Here is an 18,546-nt window from a genome sequence, read left to right on the forward strand (position 1 = left end):
GGAAACCACCTGGTGGACGGACCGACAGACAGACCGACCGACAGACCGACATGTGCAAAGCAATATACCCCCTCTTCTTCGGAGGGGGGCATTAAAATTATAAAGCGTTGTAACGTGAAACGATTGAATAATTTGGAAAGTTATGTTGTTGTAATATTGTGTGATTGCTTATATAAAGTATAAACTCATTAGATATGGTATTAGCACGTATGGCTGAGTGGTCTAAGCGGTAGACTTACTCCAGGGCTCCAGGAGTCAGTGGTTCGTGTCCCTATTAAGTAATTACTTTTTTTCTTTCTTTAATTTTATTCTTGTTTTTTTTTACTTGAGCTTTTTAGATCAAATGTTTACATTTATCAATATATTTATCTGTGAAAAGGCCCCTTTAAGAGGAGTTGCCTTGGACGAAATAACCACGGATCACATTTGTTTGCAGCCAAATTTCTATCCCCAAAAACCGCATACACTTCTTGGCTGTCAAAGTTTAATTAAGTAAAATCGGCCAGGAAGAAAAACAGAATTTGTGTAGAACAATATGTGTTATCATGGAAAAAGACAAAGGGTTTAACATGAGCCAAAACTGGTTTCAGTCACAATGTTACTTCCTTCACGCTCGCCTACACATTCAGGTTATTCGCCAGTTCAATATTAGTTGAGACTTGAGTACACAACACCTTGATTTGTGTACAGACGGACAAGTGCAAATGTATGTACAGATGGACAATTGCGCAATAGCTCCAAATGTGGGGGTATAAAACAATTCCGTAGCGGAGTTTACCAGAAAACTGAAATCAAACATTGTCAAAGCTAAAAAGACCTGTACATTTTAATACCATGATCAGGAGAAAAGCATGTACAATTAGACACACGAAAACTTTGTAGGCCACTGATTGTTAACCTAAACAGACAATGCTATATTTGCAAGTAAATAAACAAGAGCTGTCAGAGGACAATGCGCTCAACTATTCGAGTGCTTGACAGTATAACGCAAGCCATTATGGAGAGCGGGGTATAATGTGGGTGTGTGGTCATTTAATGGTGATCTTTCAAAAAAAAATTATTTTTTTTTTTGGGGGGGGGGGATTCTGGGGTGGGGCGTGGGGGATAGTTTGGGTGGAGTCCATTGTGGTATGTCAGGTAAGTGTTGTATTGTCAAAGTATAAATCAAATCTGATGTTAAATAAAGAAGTTATGGCAAATTAAGCACAATTTATTAATTTGACCTTGGAGTCAAGGTCATTCAAAGGTCAAGGTCAAATTCAACTTACAAGGTACAGTAACATCATGATAGTAAGAAAGTATTTGAAGTTTGAAAGCAATAGCCTTGATACTTTAGAAGTAAAGTGGATCTTAACGCAAAATTTAACAAAATATTCAAAGTTACAAAGACAAAAAGGGCCATAATTCCTACAAAATGCTTGATACGGTTGTCTGCTCTTGTTTATAGGTTGGGGTCATGTTGGTTAAGAAGTATGCAAAATATAAAAGCAATATGTCAAGGGACATTGAAAATATTTGAGGTGGTACGCAAACTTTAACATAGAGTTATCAATAGTATGCATATTCTAAGTGGAAAAAGAGCCATAATTCTTACAAAATGCTTGATACAGTCGTCTGCTCTTGTTTATAGGTTGGGGTCATGGTGGTTAAGAAGTATGCAAAATAAGAAAGCAATATGTCAAGGGACATAGGAAATATTTGGGGTGGTACGCAAACTTTAACATTTGCACGCTAACGCCGACGCCGGGGTGAGTAGGAATGGATAGCTCCACTATATATATTTCATATATAATAGTCGAGCTAATAAATGCATATGTGTTTATAGACTCAATAAATACAATATGCATACATGTATATATAAGGCAACATGAGATCACAACCCATTTCTGTATGATCACAACGCTGTTCTTTCTGTGTATACCACTTCCGCCACATGAGTTCCGGAATGGGTGACATGATCTGCGCAATTCAGCTCCTCTGGCATGTTGAAACTCCGGAATCGCGCTATGGCTTCAGCACTGGCGCAGCTCATTTTCCCTGGGGTGGAGGGGGTTGTTGGCTCGGTCTCCTAAAAATCATTTAGCATTGAAGTGCTCATCTGAGTTAAGCTACTCCAGTTGTCAACAACGTGACCTATTTTTTTTTACAAATATTGGCCCAATTTCAAACATGATTGTAAACTTAAACATTCTGATCATGTTTAACCACGATTATATATAGAATCATAAATGTGGCTTTTTAAGTGGGGAAAAGCTTGCGAAAATTTTAATTGGTGACGTAGTTTTTGGACACATAAGAACGAAATTGAAACTTGGTCTAGATATAGTTGACAGAAACATTCTGATCAAGTGTCAAGAGATTAAGAGATTGAGACATACTGCCACGTCTGAAGTGGTAAAAATTTTGTTCTAAGATTTTACCTTGTCACTTGATGACAGTTTTTTTATGCATGCAACCTACATGTAGGTTTAAATATATATTTGGATATTGCCAAGATAAACATTTAAACCAATTTCTTCATTTATGATTCATAAATGTAGCCTCTATAATGGTAATTGTGACCTAGATTTTGGAAACACATAGTTCACACTAAACTTTGGCCTAGATATTGTCAAGATACACATTCTGAACAAGTTTAATTAATCAATGTGGCACTAGGCACATTTTTTTTATCCCCACGCTTTTTGAAAAGCGTGGGGATATTGTGGTTATCTCCGCCGTCTGTCCGTCCGTCTGTCCGTTCTGGCCACTATCTCCTCCTACACTATAAGCATTAGAACCTTGAAACTTACAAACATGGTAGATAGGAGCATATGTGCGACCCTGCACTATTTGTAATTTTGATCTGACCCCTGGGTCAAAAGTTATGGGATTGGGGTGGGGCCGGGTCAGAGATTTTCACTCATTTTTTTAATGTTATTTTACATTAACTTCTTCATTTCTACACGGATTCACTTCAAATTGATACTGAAAATCTCTTATGACAATACGGTCAATCTCAATTTTGCATGGCCCCATTACCAACCCTGGGGCGCCTGCCCACATAGGCCACACCCACCCAAAAATGCCTTTTACTATAATTTCTTAATTTCTACACCGATTCACTTCTAACTGATACTGAACTACTCTTATGACAATACGATCAATCTCAACTATGCATGGCCCCATTACCAACCATGGGGCGCCCCGCCCACATAGGCCACACCCACCCAAAATTGCCTTTTACTATAACTTCTTCATTTCTACACCAATTCACTTCTAATTGATACTGAACTTCTCTTATGACAATACGGTCAATCTCAACTATGCATGGCCCCATAACCAACCCTGGGACGCCCCTGGGTCAAACATGCGGTGTGGGGTTAAGCGTCGGCCTCTGCCGCGCCATTTCTAGTTTTATTTGACCTGGAATCTGGACGCAGATGATCCAGAGTGCCAACATCAATCATCCAGCTGACCATGATTCATCAAGATTAAAAAAAAATGAGACCTCTAGAGTGGCAACAATGTGAAAATTGACGACCAAATGTAAGCCGACGCTGACAGACATCAGACCCAGGGCGACCACAGTTATATTCATCATGATGAGCTAGTAATCCAATGGTAAGTTAAAAATAGTTATACCTATATATAAACAGAGCTAATGAGCAATTAAAATAAATGAAAGTAGTTTTTATCCAATCAAGTGATCTTAATTTTTAAATATTGCTCTCGATCAAGATAGCAGTGGGACAAATGCTCTGACCAAATGCCATAGCCATTGGTAAATAAGTTTTGCATCTAGAGTGTCCATGAGGTTTTGTTTAGTTTTAACTTGTGACCTAGTTTTTGACTCAAAATTTTCAAACTCAGCCGATATGTCAAGGGGATAAATGTTCATATTTTATAAAGATTTGCAATAAATGTTTTAACGATGCAAATTATGGTTATGCACAACAGGTAAAAGGCAATCACAAAAGATAATGCTAAGCACATTTTTCTCAAAGGAGCTAAAAGGTATATTGCCACAGAGAAAATAAAAATATACCATTTTGTTATAGCGCAATTGTGTTTGCATCATTAGATATCCACTTGATTCAGTTACTTAAATAATCACATTGGGTTGTTAGGCAAAAATATCACACCCTTCAAGTGACTTGAAGTATTCATCACACCCATTTAGTGACTTGATGTATTCAGCACACCCACTAAGTGGCTTGATGTATTCATCACACCCATTAAGTGGCTTGATGTATTCATCCCACCCATTAAGTGGCTTGATGTATTCATCACACCCATTTAGGGACTTGATGTATTCATCACACCCATTTAGTGGCTTGATGTATTCATCACACCCATTTAGTGACTTGATGTATTCATCACACCCATTTAGTGACTTGATGTATTCAGCACACCCATTTAGTGACTTGATTTATTCAGCACACCCATTAAGTGGCTTGATGTATTCATCACACCCATTTAGTGACTTGATTTATTCATCACACCCATTAAGTGGCTTGATGTATTCATCACACCCATTTAGTGACTTGATGTATTCAGCACACCCATTTAGTGACTTGATGTATTCATCACACCCATTTAGTGACTTGATGTATTCAGCACACCCATTTAGTGACTTGATTCATTCAGCACACCCATTAAGTGGCTTGATGTATTCATCACACCCATTTAGTGACTTGATGTATTCATCACACCCATTAAGTGGCTTGATGTATTCATCACACCCATTTAGTGACTTGATGTATTCAGCACACCCATTTAGTGACTTGATGTATTCATCACACCCATCAAGTGGCTTGATGTATTCATCACACCCATTAAGTGGCTTGATGTATTCATCACACCCATCAAGTGGCTTGATGTATTCATCACAACTCCGTATTTGCAATACTCGTGCAGTGTGTTTTGCCTGGTAGAGGGGTTTATTCAATTTATTTATTAAATCCATGTTATTTGATTGTTAGATTACAACTACACATGAATTAAAATGTCTAAATCTTTTTCCATACAAAGCAAAAATACAGCAACTCTTTATGTTAAAGCTTAAGGTATCCAGTTAAATCTGAGCGTAAATGATAAAAAATGTGAAACTTTTTTCATTTAGACCGTTTTTTTTTTTAATTTACAAGTTACAGGTCCTTTCTGAAGTTCCAATGACCTCTTTTGTCTTATTATACTGCCAGTGAACTCCTCTGGCCTCAGATACAATCCCTCTGTTTACCTGAGGACAGCCTGTTACATGTCCATAGCTACAAACAAAATTTCAGCACAATCTCCATCCTTACTGACGTTCAATTTTTTGTAACAGTGACCTTGACCAAACTGGCCCTACTGCATTCCCTCCACAGTTCTGCATGTCAGCTAGAGATACATGTAGGAGTAATAGATATTCATTACTACCAAAAGGAATATATGGGCATATTAAAGGGGCCTTTTCACAGATTTTGGCATTTTTTAACTTATTCATTAAATGCTTTATATCGATAAATGTAAACATTGGATCGTAAAAGCTCCAGTAAAAAATCAAGAATAAAATTAAAAAAAGGAAAAGAACATTGCCCGGACCAGGTTTCGAACCAGTGACCCCTGGAGTCCTGCCAGAGTCCTGAAGTAAAAACGCTTAATCCTACTGAGCTATTCCGCCGTGTACACATACTGAACGTATTTTATACCTTATATAAGCAATCTTCGTAGTTTCACAAAATTTAACGACAAAAACAGAACTCTCCAAATTATTCAATCGTTTCGCGTTGCAACGCTTTATAACTTTTAGGTTTTAAAATCGTCAAAAGATGCATATAATGGCTATATTAGACCATGGTAAATGTTCAGTATTACTGTTTCCTCACAAATATCATAACTAAAACGAAAATTTGCGAATCTGAAACAACTTTTTTCAATTCTGTCAATTTACCAAAGCGTGAAAAGATCCCTTTAAATCTACCAACTTGAAGGTCAAACTTATGGGCTTTGGTTGTTGACCAGGACATGATGATCCAAAACAAATGCGTAAAGTTTCAATTGAATATTTGTAGTAGCTACAGAAATATCAGTATGTACTTGTTGAATGCAAACTTAAAACTGAATTTTGACCTCCACCAAATCTTAACTTGTTAAGTACAACAAAGGATACAATCCTGCTAAAAGACTGGTCACAGTTAACAGTCTTAGTCAACAACTGTGTGATGTGTATGTGCAATATCACAAGTGGACACAAAATTGCAGAATTGCACATTTTTTTTTATACATTACAAAAAAGGGACAAAATTCTACTAAATTGACAGTAAAAGTTATGGACCTATGGACAGTGATATTGAGATGTTGCATGTTTATCTTAACCGCAGCAGTACACAGACATGGATGCCAACATTTAGGTGAGTTATGAAGTTATATAGTACTATATTTCCTCTATATTTGTTTAATAGTCTAGCTTAAATTGTGAAGATTAAAATGTATGTTAATAAAAAGGTCATATCGATTCTACAACTAACAAACTAACAAACCTGTTGTTCATTTAAACCAGAACTATTTGCTTCTTTTCCATGAGATGATTCCATTATTGTTGTATATATGAATGTCAATGAGATGGCTATGTCACTGAACTGAAAATATAGTACAAATACAAAGCAAATTAATGTGTAAATTAATCAAAACACAATATTTAATCAGCAACAATTTAACAAAATTTTAAATATTACTTGACTAACCTAATTAGGTACAATTGTCAGAATATAATAATTAATTGTGTACATAATTACTAGTTTTGTCAAACTGGTTGTTTTGTTGATTTAAGTAAACACACATTATAATAAATTAAACAAAATATTTTGTCAACTGAAAAAGTGTTATTCGTAAAAGCTTACCATTTTAACATTAACAAGAGCCATGTTAACATGGCCATCCCCGCAAAAATGTGTTTGCTTGTATGAGAACATTTGTTTTAGAGAGTAGAATAATAAATAAAGGGAGATAATTAAAAAAACTACCGACGATAAATTATGGTTCATGTTCACTGCACTTCTCCTAGTTGCCATCTGTTTATATTTCGAGTTTCAAGTAAATCCCTTCAGTAGATTAAGAGTTATGCTACGGACAAAAAATTACTTTGAAATTAAATAAAGGGAGATAATTAAAAAACTAAGGTAGATAGAGTTATGGTTCTTAGCCATTGCACTTTTCCTACTTGCCATCTGTTTATATTTCAAGTTTCAAGTAAATCCCTTCAGTAGATTAAAGGTTATGCTCCGGACAAAATTTACTTTGAAATTATATAAAGGGAGATAATTGAAAAACTAAGGTAGATAGAGTTATGCTTTTGGTCACTGTACTTCTCCTACTTGCCATATGTTTATATTGCAAGTTTCAAGTAAATCCCTTCAGTAGATTTAGAGCAATGCTCTGGACAAAAATTTACTTTAAATTAAATAAAGGGAGATAATTCAAAAACTTAGGTAGATAGAGTTATGGTAATTAGTCATTGCACTTTTTCTAATTGCGATCTGTTTATATTTCAAGTTTCGAGTAAATCCTTTTCGTAGATTTAAGGTTATGCTCCGGGAAAAAATTTACTTTAAAATTATATAAACTGAGATAATTCAAAAACTTAAGTAGATAGAGTTATGGTTCTTGGTCACTGCACTCTTCATAGTTGCCATCTGTTTATATTTTAAGTTTAAAGTAATTCCATTGAATAGATTTGGAGTTATGCTCTGGACAAAGTTTCGAACGGAAGGACGGATGGACAGACAGACGGGACCAATTACTATATATCATCCGAAATTTTGTTGGGGATAAAAAGTTGTGAGTTCTGGTAACTGAATTAACAAATTGAAATACTTCTTCACTTCGTACATTTGAAGACATGCATTATTAATACTATAGCATAAAATAATATTATCAGATTTATAGAACATGACGATCAATAAGTTTTAGAATGTCAACAAAATTGTGGATCTATATTGAATAACTTTGATATTGGTTTGTTTTATTAAATAAGGTACATATACAATTTTACCATGATAATACTTTCAACATTCAGACAAATAAATTTTTGGGGGATAAATATTGGACTAGCTAAAAATGTTATTCAATCATACCAACGTTTTTCAAAAAGTCTGAATTATAAGAAGTTTCAAGAAAAATCAAGAAAAATTATTGTCATTTTGAGAATGTCTTGAGAGTCGAATGCGATTGCTAAAAGTAAAGGGCACCATTTCAGGTCAAAAAAATCTCAGAGACGGCTAACGCTGGATTGTCTTGTTCAATTTACCGTATGTATATAATGTAAAACTTTAACTAAAAATTAAAAGGACAACTAAGGACAGTGTTAAATTGTCATCATTAACAAAGCACTGAGATCATGGCAACATATGATTGAAACATGACAAAAGCATCTCTAAAAGAAATCTCTAAATGGATATGTATATCTTGTACAATGTCATTTATGTATACAAAGCAAGGAGGGTAATGAGCCAGAAATTACAAGACACTGTCTCCTGTCATTTAAAAAGTCTTTAAACCAGTCATTTACTAGGGTAGAATATTGCCCGAGATACCTCTTAGTGGGAGTAGACCTTATGAATAATTCCCATGAGCCTTTCTCTATTGAATGCCTTTAAAATGTTACAAAATATGGCTTTAACCTCTTAAACTATTTCAACGGCAGCCCATGTGAAAGACGTCGGACCTCGGACATAACCAATAATATTTCCAAATTTTTGGACCTTGTGTTCAACAAACAAACGTAAAACTTGGGTTAAAAATCAACACAAAATTTTACATAATCTATTTAACTTTAAGATAAAACAGATTTTACCAACAAGTTTTATCTTGCTGGTGACGTAAAAGCTCTCCAAGTGCAGTTCTTAGAACCAATCAAATATTGCACCTTGTTTCTTAGTGGGATCCCAAAATTATAGCTTCTTCTAAGAAAGTTTGTTGCGAGTAATGTCGAAATAAAAAGAGAATTTAAATACAAAATAGATGCTTATCACTTTCTTAATGATATGGCTGGAAAGTGATTGGCATTTTAAAATTTCACAAAAGTAAGAAAGGGTATTATACAGCAAAAATTACCTGTTTCAAATCGGATATTGTCATCTTGCTCGACAATTGATTACCCCTCTGAGAGTACTAGTTTTTTATATATCTGTTTAAAATTACTTGTAATGTACACAAAAAATCACAAAGATATCTGCCCTTTTAAATAAAAGTGTTTTTTTCCATACGTTTTCATGCAACGGTTACGGGTTTTAATTAAGTTGTTATTTTTTTGTATTTAGAATTGGAATACATTGTGAACGTCATTATAATAAAATTAAACTCTATACAAGGTATTGCTATTGTTTGGTTAACAAAGAACAAAGTCCATTAAAATCTAGTGAGGTCTGGTATGAATTTGTTATATTTTGCATGGCAAGGGCTTTTACAAAAAGAGTGACAAACTGAGGCAAATTGATGGACAGTGGAAACTTTTGGTATTAAACCAGATTGAAATGGGGTTAAAGTAGGTAGCCTTGAAATGGTTTAAGATATATTTGTGAAGAATTTCTTTAAAACTTTTGCACTTAAAAGGATGATTGGTTTATAGTTAACATTTGTAATTGTACTCGTCCCCCTTGTCTTACTGAATAAATATGTATGTACCAATTCGTTTTAATTGCTGTGTTATAAACGTTTTTCTATATTTAGAGTAATAAATGTGATCCAATGAACAGATGGTCAATGCTTGAGTGAGTCCCCTGTGACTGACTTGTAGAGCAATAGATAAAAATTAAGGCAGTTCTTCTGCCAGGAGTCATTTGAGAATAATGAGAGGTCATAAGGGTTCAGGTTGAGGGCGGCTATGAGGGAGCAGGTGGATTTTTTTACTTATTTATCCATGCAAATATATATATATAATTGCAATTACCCGGTATCACAGATTTTGCATCACAATGCATTGATAAATCACATTTTATAAATATCAGTCAAAGTTAATCAGTTACATTCATTTACAAGTAACTAGTCAGTATATAAAGCAAATACATGAAATAACAAGAAGTTACAAGATGATGAAATCAAGACATGACATATATATATATATAACACAGGATGTCCCATGAAAGTTTTACAACTTATTTCCAATGAGGTTATAATTCTGCTACCTGAGCTACCTGCCATACAGGGGTGCTGGAGGTTTCGGTAAATGACAAGTTCGGTAAATTGATTTATATAGTAAATGCCGTGGAGGTTTCGGTAAATTGGTTTTTATAGAGGTGGTATACCTACAACGAGGTGTTAATGACACCTATTATAAGCTTACAATAACATTAGGGGCATTTATTTGCAAACTGTGGATTAATTTTGAGTTGAGTTATTAATGCTATGCTACGGTAAAGAATTAAGGGAAATGAATGAGCTACCTCTGAAAAACGAATTCTGTTAGGAAATTGTAGGTAAATTTACGATTTAAATAATGCAATACTGTTGTTGTTTTTTTTATAATTGGTGCTTTTATTTAAATAACATTATAGTAATAATAAATAATGATTTATGGCGGAATCAATGTAAGACCTTTAATTAAGTTTAATGCTATTTAAAAAAGTTTCTTGTAAAATATGATTTAATAAAAATGATTTCAGTTTAAATATAAAGCGCAATAGTATTTTAGACCACCGATAAACACTCAATTTCTCAATATATAAACATTGGGTAGTTTGCCAACATAATGATTATGAAACCAAAGCTCTTGCCACGTGGAGGCCACCTCTTGTAAGAGCCAAATGTTGAATTTTATATTACATGTTTTATTATTTCTGTCTGGTTGAGAAAAACACAAGAAAAAAAAAAAAAATAAAATCTAATACGTGTACGTAATTAATAAAAAGTAATATAATGATACGCGTTATGTTTTATAATTATGTTAAATGCGCGTGCCATTGAACGTTGAGTTAAGGGAAGAGATACACATAATTGAAAACTGATAAAAATGACATCTAACACAACGCCAGCAGAATGAATACACTGTGTAATAGCAAGCTGCTGTGATGATCACTATCTTAATACACAGGCACCTGGCTACTGTACTGGAACAATGGGTTTTACGGCCAAATAACTGATATCGTTTTTAGCCTGAACAAATCCGTTGAATAAAAAAAGGATATATTTGAATATTTCATGTCATTTAAAAAAAATGAGGGAGTAGTCACATATTAATAAGATACATTTATGACACAGTACAATATTAATACGACACATTATTATCATTCAGATTTTCCGCATGCTGATTTAATTTCATTTCTAATAAAAATGAGATACATTTATGACACAGTACAATTTAATGTGACATTTCAACCATATCAGTCATTCACATCGTTCAAAACTCGTCGGCGTCGAGCATGTGGTGGACTGCCGTGGATGGTCCCAGGGCATTGATATGGCTGATGATCCTCAGTAGATCAGTGGTTGTCAGCATCTCCTCTTCGTAGTCATCCCATGCTTGATATAGTCTGCCGTGTATCGCAACATATTTCTTCCGTCTGATCTTCGTGAGAAGGTGCTGGCTCACCAGCCGTATAATATGAAGATCAACTGTCTCAGATTCCTCTCAGAGAAGGTTGGCCAACTTGTACAGACCAAGGTTTGCGGAACACGCTCGTGCGTTGATGTCACCAGCAGTATTTTTTGTAAACATGATTAAAGAAGGAAAACTTTTGTTCATTTCACAGTTTGAAAGTTACTGATCGTGTATGTAAAAACTCGGCCGTGTTAAAGCATGTTCACGATCTTAACATACATATCTAGATTATTTTAGGAATAATACCTTATGTGCTGATCTTATTGTAGGAAGAAGAAGCGAGAAATTTATTTATATAAGAAACAAACATATTTGATCTTAGTATTTTAAACCACCGAAAATTTCTCATTATATAAACATAAGGTAGTATGCCAACATAATGAATATGTTGCCCAGCTCTTGCCACGTGGAGGCCATCTCTTGTAATAGCCACATTATTATTTTTTTATCTGATACGCTTTTATTAAGGTTTTTATCAACTAATTGTTTAAAAACATATATAAAATACAAAACGATCATGACCTAAAGATAAACTTTTAATATATAATTTACCTCCCTTGATTAGAATATTAATAGGTTGCAAGTCTGGATTATTAATATTAACACTTTGCAAACATCTCTAAATTGATAAAATCAACTCCGTACATTTAAACAGATAATTTAATTAGTGCCAAACAACTCAATTAATGTACACGCTTATCGACAAAAGGTGCGATAATCCCTATTTAGACCTATACTGAAACCTCCACGGCATTTACTATATAAATCAATTTACCGAACTTGTCATTTACCGAAACCTCCATAACTCCCATACAGATCCTGGTCCATTTGCAGGTTTCATTGCGATGATACATATTGGTTTCCAAAGACTTACTCAGGCATTGACAATCAGTTGTTTTAAATTTAATCACACTTCACAGTTGTCAATCCGGATGGGTACCAAATCCGGATGTATAGAATCATTACAAAACAGTTAGACAAAAAAGAATAAACGAGAATAACAAATAAATTATTCGTTACTATAGACTTCTTAAACAAACTAAATATCTTAAGGAAATGTTGAACTTACATGTTTTACAAAACGTGCCAACTCCGCAACTTTCAATCAATCATGTTTACATTTTTTGACAGCTCACTCAGCTGATCTTTTTTTGAAGAGTTCATTTAGGGGATGTCACTTCCATTACCTTTAAATAAATCAATTAACAAAAAAATCTACAAAATAACTTACTTTTTAAGAATTTCCAATTCACGTTAACGTATGGCGACACAAAAAGTATTTAAGCTCTTCTTTTTTTATTTGTTTAAAAGATTGCGACAAAATAGCACACGCACATTGCATGATGTCGGATTTTTTGTGTGTGAGTGACCTTGACCTTTCGGATTGTTGACAGCCTGCAGATTCTGAAGGTTGAAGCTTCACATGTGCGGTTACTTTTGCTCGGTTTGCATCACATAGAAAGTATGTCATCTCAGATCGAGGTGCCGTATATCGACAAACTGTTCGAAGCTGATGGGTATTTGAGACTACATGAGGGAGAAATCCGTAGAAGGTATGCAAACTGTTATGAGAATTTGGGATTTGCTGACAAGCTAGTCCATATAAACGGACTCATACTCATGGTTCTTCTCGAATGATCTGAGCTTTTATGAGTATACACGTACAGCTCCTAGCGACCCGGAGGGCAATAGCTGGGGGTTTGATTATTGCAACTATCTGCAAGGGATGTATTTCTTATCTCAAGCAATCTTGTTTCGCGTATCTGTAATTATAGTGCAGTTGAATAGATGAAAGAATTCGCGGTCAGAATATATCTGAACGCTGAAACTCCGGTCTGCAAAAACCATTACGAAAAATAAATACAATACTAGTACATCAATATGCTTAAAATTGCAAAATAACATTACCAACTCATAATGTTTTAGTTAATTAGTCCATTTTTACCTCAAATAGCGTCGAATTGAAGTTAAAAGGCATAATTTGTTTCAGTTAAACTTCTGCTTTAATCGCAATACAATCACTGACCTCTCGCCATGTTATGAAATATGTAAATATCAACCAATCAGAAGAAGGCATTGCGGTGTAATAGGCTGCGTTATCGATTAAAATCTACCTGCCGTATACAGCGGGCACAGCAATTGGAATTGAAAATGTGAGTAGTGTGTTGATTTAAATTGGTCAGGCGTGCAAAATTGAAAGAGTCATTACATAATTCTTACGGAACATTATTGAGAAATGAATTATCTACACAGGTATGTAAATATTATTGCAATCCGTTGATATTAACTGTCTGATATCGGGGCTTGAATGTTGCGCACCAAATTCCTTGCGCATCAATAGCGACAAAGAAGGAAAACTCTCGCTATTAAAAAGATAGAGTGGACTATTGACGCCAAGAGTCTGCCAAAGCAAAAATCATCAAAAGACTCTTAGGCGGCAATTTATATTGACTATGCAGTTGAATAGCTTGCATTGCGTTTTTTGTCACTTTTGTTGATCAAATTTGAAGTTTTTTTCCATAGATACTACCCATAATAAACTCTAGAGTGTATAACCATATATCCTGTAGTTAGTTTTATTTCATAAAGTGTTCCTGATGACCATCATAAGGTACTAAACAGTATGACACTAACAAAGAATGATATCAGGGTTTTTTATCTGATTTTGGGGAAAGGGCCTGGCCTTTTTTGAGGGGAAAAAAATTGCGCGAAACGTCGAACTTTGGGGAAAAAATTGTGCGAAAAGCCGGATTTTGGGGAAAATAAGCAAAGTCTAAAATATACAATTTAACATATTTTACTGTTTTTAAAACAAATTCAATGCAACAGATTATTTAATTATGCAAGATTTTTCTAGTTTCTACAGTTGATCAGGTTAACTTATATATTTAAAGGTAAAAAAAAAAAAAAAAAAAAAAAAAAAAAAAATTTTTTTTTTTTTTTTTTTTAGGGGAAAATGAAATCTAGGGGAAAATTTACCAGCTGACCAGCTGAGGGGAAAAAAAATCCGAGGGGAAAGGGCCGATTTTCGGCAGGTCCCAAAGAAGGAAAAAAAAAACCTGGATATGGTTATATTTGGTGCAATATGACATCTAACACTGTTGGGAATGACTAGTCAATAAATCAGATTTTAATTCACAGCCTTATAAGCTTCATAACTTGTGTTTTAAGTTGCAATAATCCAAATGACTCGCAGCTATTGACGCTCCATTTCTTAGTTGTATCTATCTATCTATCTACCTATCTACATGGTACTGCTTTACAATCGTTGAACGATTATCAGAAGCAGGCGCGTTGTCAGAAAATAGCTGTTAAAGATATGTTAAGTGCAATTTACTAGGTACAGATAAAAAGATAAAAGAAGCTACAAGACTAAGATAAAAAGTTAAAAACACAATAGATTAGAACTGGTGGAAACGATGCAGCTGCCCAGTAAAGATGTCTAAACTGGGACTAGCTTGTAAGGACACAGGCAGGCCATTCCACAGAAGAATACTACGCGGGAAAAATGAATTCGAGTGATACTGTGTCCTTGAGTACGGTACCAGGTAGTTCAGATTTCTGGTGGGTGTCAGGTGGTGATGGTCAACCCACACAAGATTATTTTGGATTTTGTATAATAATGTGACATTACTGATGTTACGACGCTGTTCTAGGGTTTGCCATTTGAGATCATTTAGCATTTGGGTAACACTACTGGTATAGTTGTAGTCATTACAAACATACCTGGCAGCTGATCTTTGGACTTGTTCAATTTTGTAAATGAGATATTTTTGCCAAGGATGCCAAACAGTTGAACAGTATTCTAACTGGGGCCTAACATACGTTTTGTAGGCAGTCTCTTTAACCTTTTTATTTGAAGTTTTGATATTTCTTTTAATGAATCTGAGTGAATTACTGGCCTTTGATGTTATGTTGTTTATGTGATTGGTCCAAGACAGGTCTTTACTTATGGTGACACCTAGGTATTTTGCAGTCTCTGTGGCTTTTAGTTCTATACCATGAAGTTTGTAGGGAAAAAGGAAAGGATGTTTTTTGCGGCTGATTCTAAGGATTTCACATTTATCGGGGTTGAATTCCATTGACCAATCGGATTCCCAGTTTTCAAGATTTAAGAGATCTTTTTGGAGGGTTTGTGCATCTTGGGTAGATTTAATTGTTAAATAAACAATAGTATCATCTGCGAAAAGCCTAACCTTGCTCTTAACACTGTCAGGGAGGTCATTAATGTATGATAGAAACAGGCAAGGTCCGAGGACCGAGCCTTGGGGGACGCCAGATAGGACTGGAAGGTTGTCAGAGTTATGGCCCTCGACGGCAACCTGCTGGGTGCGACCGTATAGGAATGAACATATATATAATAAAATCTCAGAGCATGCAAGAAGAATTAAGCTTGTGCTAGAATTGTTTAAATTATATCTTTGATAATTAGTCCCCAATAATTAGTCCCTCTATGATTCAAGTGGGGCAGTACTGAAGTTGCTCTCTTAAGTATTCCACTTTGTGCGCTTAGAGTTCAATTAGAACTCCTGGAACTCTGTACATATATATTTTTGTAATTCATGCAAGCTATTTGTTTTTTTTTTATAATGAATTATTGAATGTGAGAATAAAACATTTTAGAAAGTCTACAAGTCACTGTTTGCAATTACACCAATCTGATTCAGTGATTTTTTTTGCACAAAATTACCGCCGAATTTCGGCTGCTTCCCAATCGCGAAATTCCACGTTTTTTCCCAAAAATCTGACCAAAATTTCCCAAAAAAAATCCAAATTCCCCCCCCCCCCCCCCCCCCAAAAAAAAACACTTTTTTTTTAAGAAAGAAGTGTCTTATGATTTCTTAACTCTAGATCTCAACTTTATTTTTTTTTAACATCTTACAAACTGTATACCTTTAATTTAGTCCTTTTTGTTGATAAATAATTCCCAAATTTTCCACTTATTGATTGAAAAAAAAATCCCAATTTCACCAGACTCCTTTTCTCAAAATGGCTAGAAAACCCCCTGAACATGCACTTAAAAACAATATTAATTCTGTTACTCACACTAATATTTATAATTCTTAATTTTTCCCAATTTCATGGTTTATCGTGCTATTTTTCCCAATTTCACGGTTTATCGCGCTAATTTTCCCAATTTAAATGGCACAGGCTGTAACAAATAAAAGCAAAAAAAATCACTGTGTTTGTATCAAAGGATTTAACTTTCATCATCCTCAAACCATGGTAATTCCATGCTCTTAGCATATCATTTTATTATCATAATCATCATTATCAACCCAGGGTCATTGTTCCTAATGGTTTTAATTTATTTTTATTTTTCACAATTACAATGGAACACAATAATATAACAATATGTGGAGATATAACCAATAACTTTGCAGGTATGGATGCTTCAAGAACCTGTTAAGCCAGATAGATGCAAACGAAGGTGGTCTCGAGAAGTTTACACGTGGCTATGAGAGGTTTGGCATTCATAGGACCTCGGATAACGGCATCCACGTGCTAGAGTGGGCACCAATGGCAGAGGGAATCTACCTAAGAGGAGATTTCAGTAAGTTATACAACTTTTTTTTACATAGCGATGGGCTGGTAGGGTCATTCATTTTCCATTTGTCTGTCTGTTGATATGACACGTTTTGTCTTAAAACAATAATGTTTTTCACATAGCTTCTGTACTTGCAAAATGATGTATTTGAGCTCTAAAAACACAACTGCCTCCCCTTACCTACTTTTGTACTTCGGACTAATTCAGAGAGTCTAAATCTTTGGTTTACTCAAAATGATGCTCTTTTTAACATCAATACCTATTGCTACAACAGTTTCATGAAACTTGGTTAAAATGTTAAGGTAATTAACAAATCAGTGATACTTGAATGTTATCTATGAACACTTTCAACACACTCACATCACCTCTTCTGAATGTTATCTATGAACACTTTCAACATACTCACATCACCTCTTCACTTTCAACACACTCACATCACCTCTTCACTTTCAACACACTCACATCACCTCTTGGATGTTATCTATGAACACTTTCAACACACTCACATCACCTCGTTATCTATGAACACTTTCAACACTCTCACATCACCTCTTCTCATTTTGATCTTTACATTGACCTACTTTCGGAATAACTCAGAAGTTCTTATTTAACCCTTTGCATGCTGGGAAATTTGTCGTCTGCTTAAATGTCGTCTGCTGAATTTCTAAAATTAGCATTTTCTTCGATTTTTTTCAAAGAACATTATCAGAATAGCAAACAGTTTGGATCCTGATGAGACGCCACGTTCTGTGGCGTCTCATCTGGATCCAAACTGTTTGCAAAGGCCTTCAAAATTCGGTTCCCGCACTGAAAGAGTTAACCACTGGAATGTTCTATACATAAATGTTGCTTACTAAAAAGGTTTGAAAGTTTAATTAAACACTCGGCACCCACATATCACCTTACCTCATTTTGACCATGGCATTGACTTACTTTAGGACTTCGACTTATTCAATTTCATATTGGCCAATGAAACGAGGCTTCTGCCAGCGGCATATGTGTTTTTTGAATGCAGCATCTTGCTTTTTTTCTGCTTTAAAAAAGGTCTTGTGTGGATGAAATAAGGTATAAAAAAGAACTTAGATATTTACTAAACTCTAAAAATCAACTGCCATTAGGATATTATTGGTAGACTTTTGTATTTTATAATGTTAAACATTGTTTTAGTTTGGTAAATAATAGATCTCTGTAATGTGAAGCATATCATAAAATATACTGCAGACTATTGATGAAAATTACTTTCTATTCATTCACATAATCAGAAAAGTTGTTATAATATAATTTTTAAATGCATGTGTCACACAACTGAGTTGTTAATTTTACACAATACTTTATATAGTAATACACTGTGTGTGAAAACAATCAATAGAGTATTTCATCCTCACCGTACACATGTATTTATATGCAACATATTTGTATATAGATAAATAATGTATGTTTC

The 18,546-nt window shown here is 34.6% G+C and overlaps 1 protein-coding gene and 1 long non-coding RNA gene across 3 annotated transcripts in view; one reads left to right on the plus strand and one right to left on the minus strand.

The window, feature by feature from the left end:
• Positions 1-808: 808 nt before the first annotated feature.
• On the minus strand, positions 809-12,941 carry LOC127835204 (uncharacterized). 2 transcript variants are annotated; one of them, XR_008028413.1, is made up of 3 exons: positions 12,789-12,941; positions 6,504-6,602; positions 809-2,068 (listed from the first exon to the last, which is right to left on the minus strand). It is a non-coding gene; the product is annotated as an uncharacterized LOC127835204 (long non-coding RNA). The 2 variants fall into 2 exon arrangements; XR_008028414.1 differs by lacking the exon at positions 12,789-12,941 and adding an exon at positions 12,627-12,772.
• A 26-nt stretch (positions 12,942-12,967) lies between these two features.
• Positions 12,968-18,546, plus strand: part of LOC127835111 (1,4-alpha-glucan-branching enzyme-like) — a 31,110-nt gene continuing 25,531 nt past the window's right edge. The window contains exons 1-2 of the mRNA XM_052361429.1: positions 12,968-13,110; positions 16,942-17,111. Coding sequence (XP_052217389.1) covers positions 13,022-13,110; positions 16,942-17,111 — 259 coding nt within the window. The 5' untranslated portion in view covers positions 12,968-13,021. The remainder of the gene's footprint in view (positions 13,111-16,941; positions 17,112-18,546) is intronic.

The sequence above is a fragment of the Dreissena polymorpha genome, chromosome 1 (genome assembly GCF_020536995.1).
Source record: "Dreissena polymorpha isolate Duluth1 chromosome 1, UMN_Dpol_1.0, whole genome shotgun sequence".
In the NCBI taxonomy this organism is placed as follows: Eukaryota; Metazoa; Mollusca; class Bivalvia; order Myida; family Dreissenidae; genus Dreissena; species Dreissena polymorpha.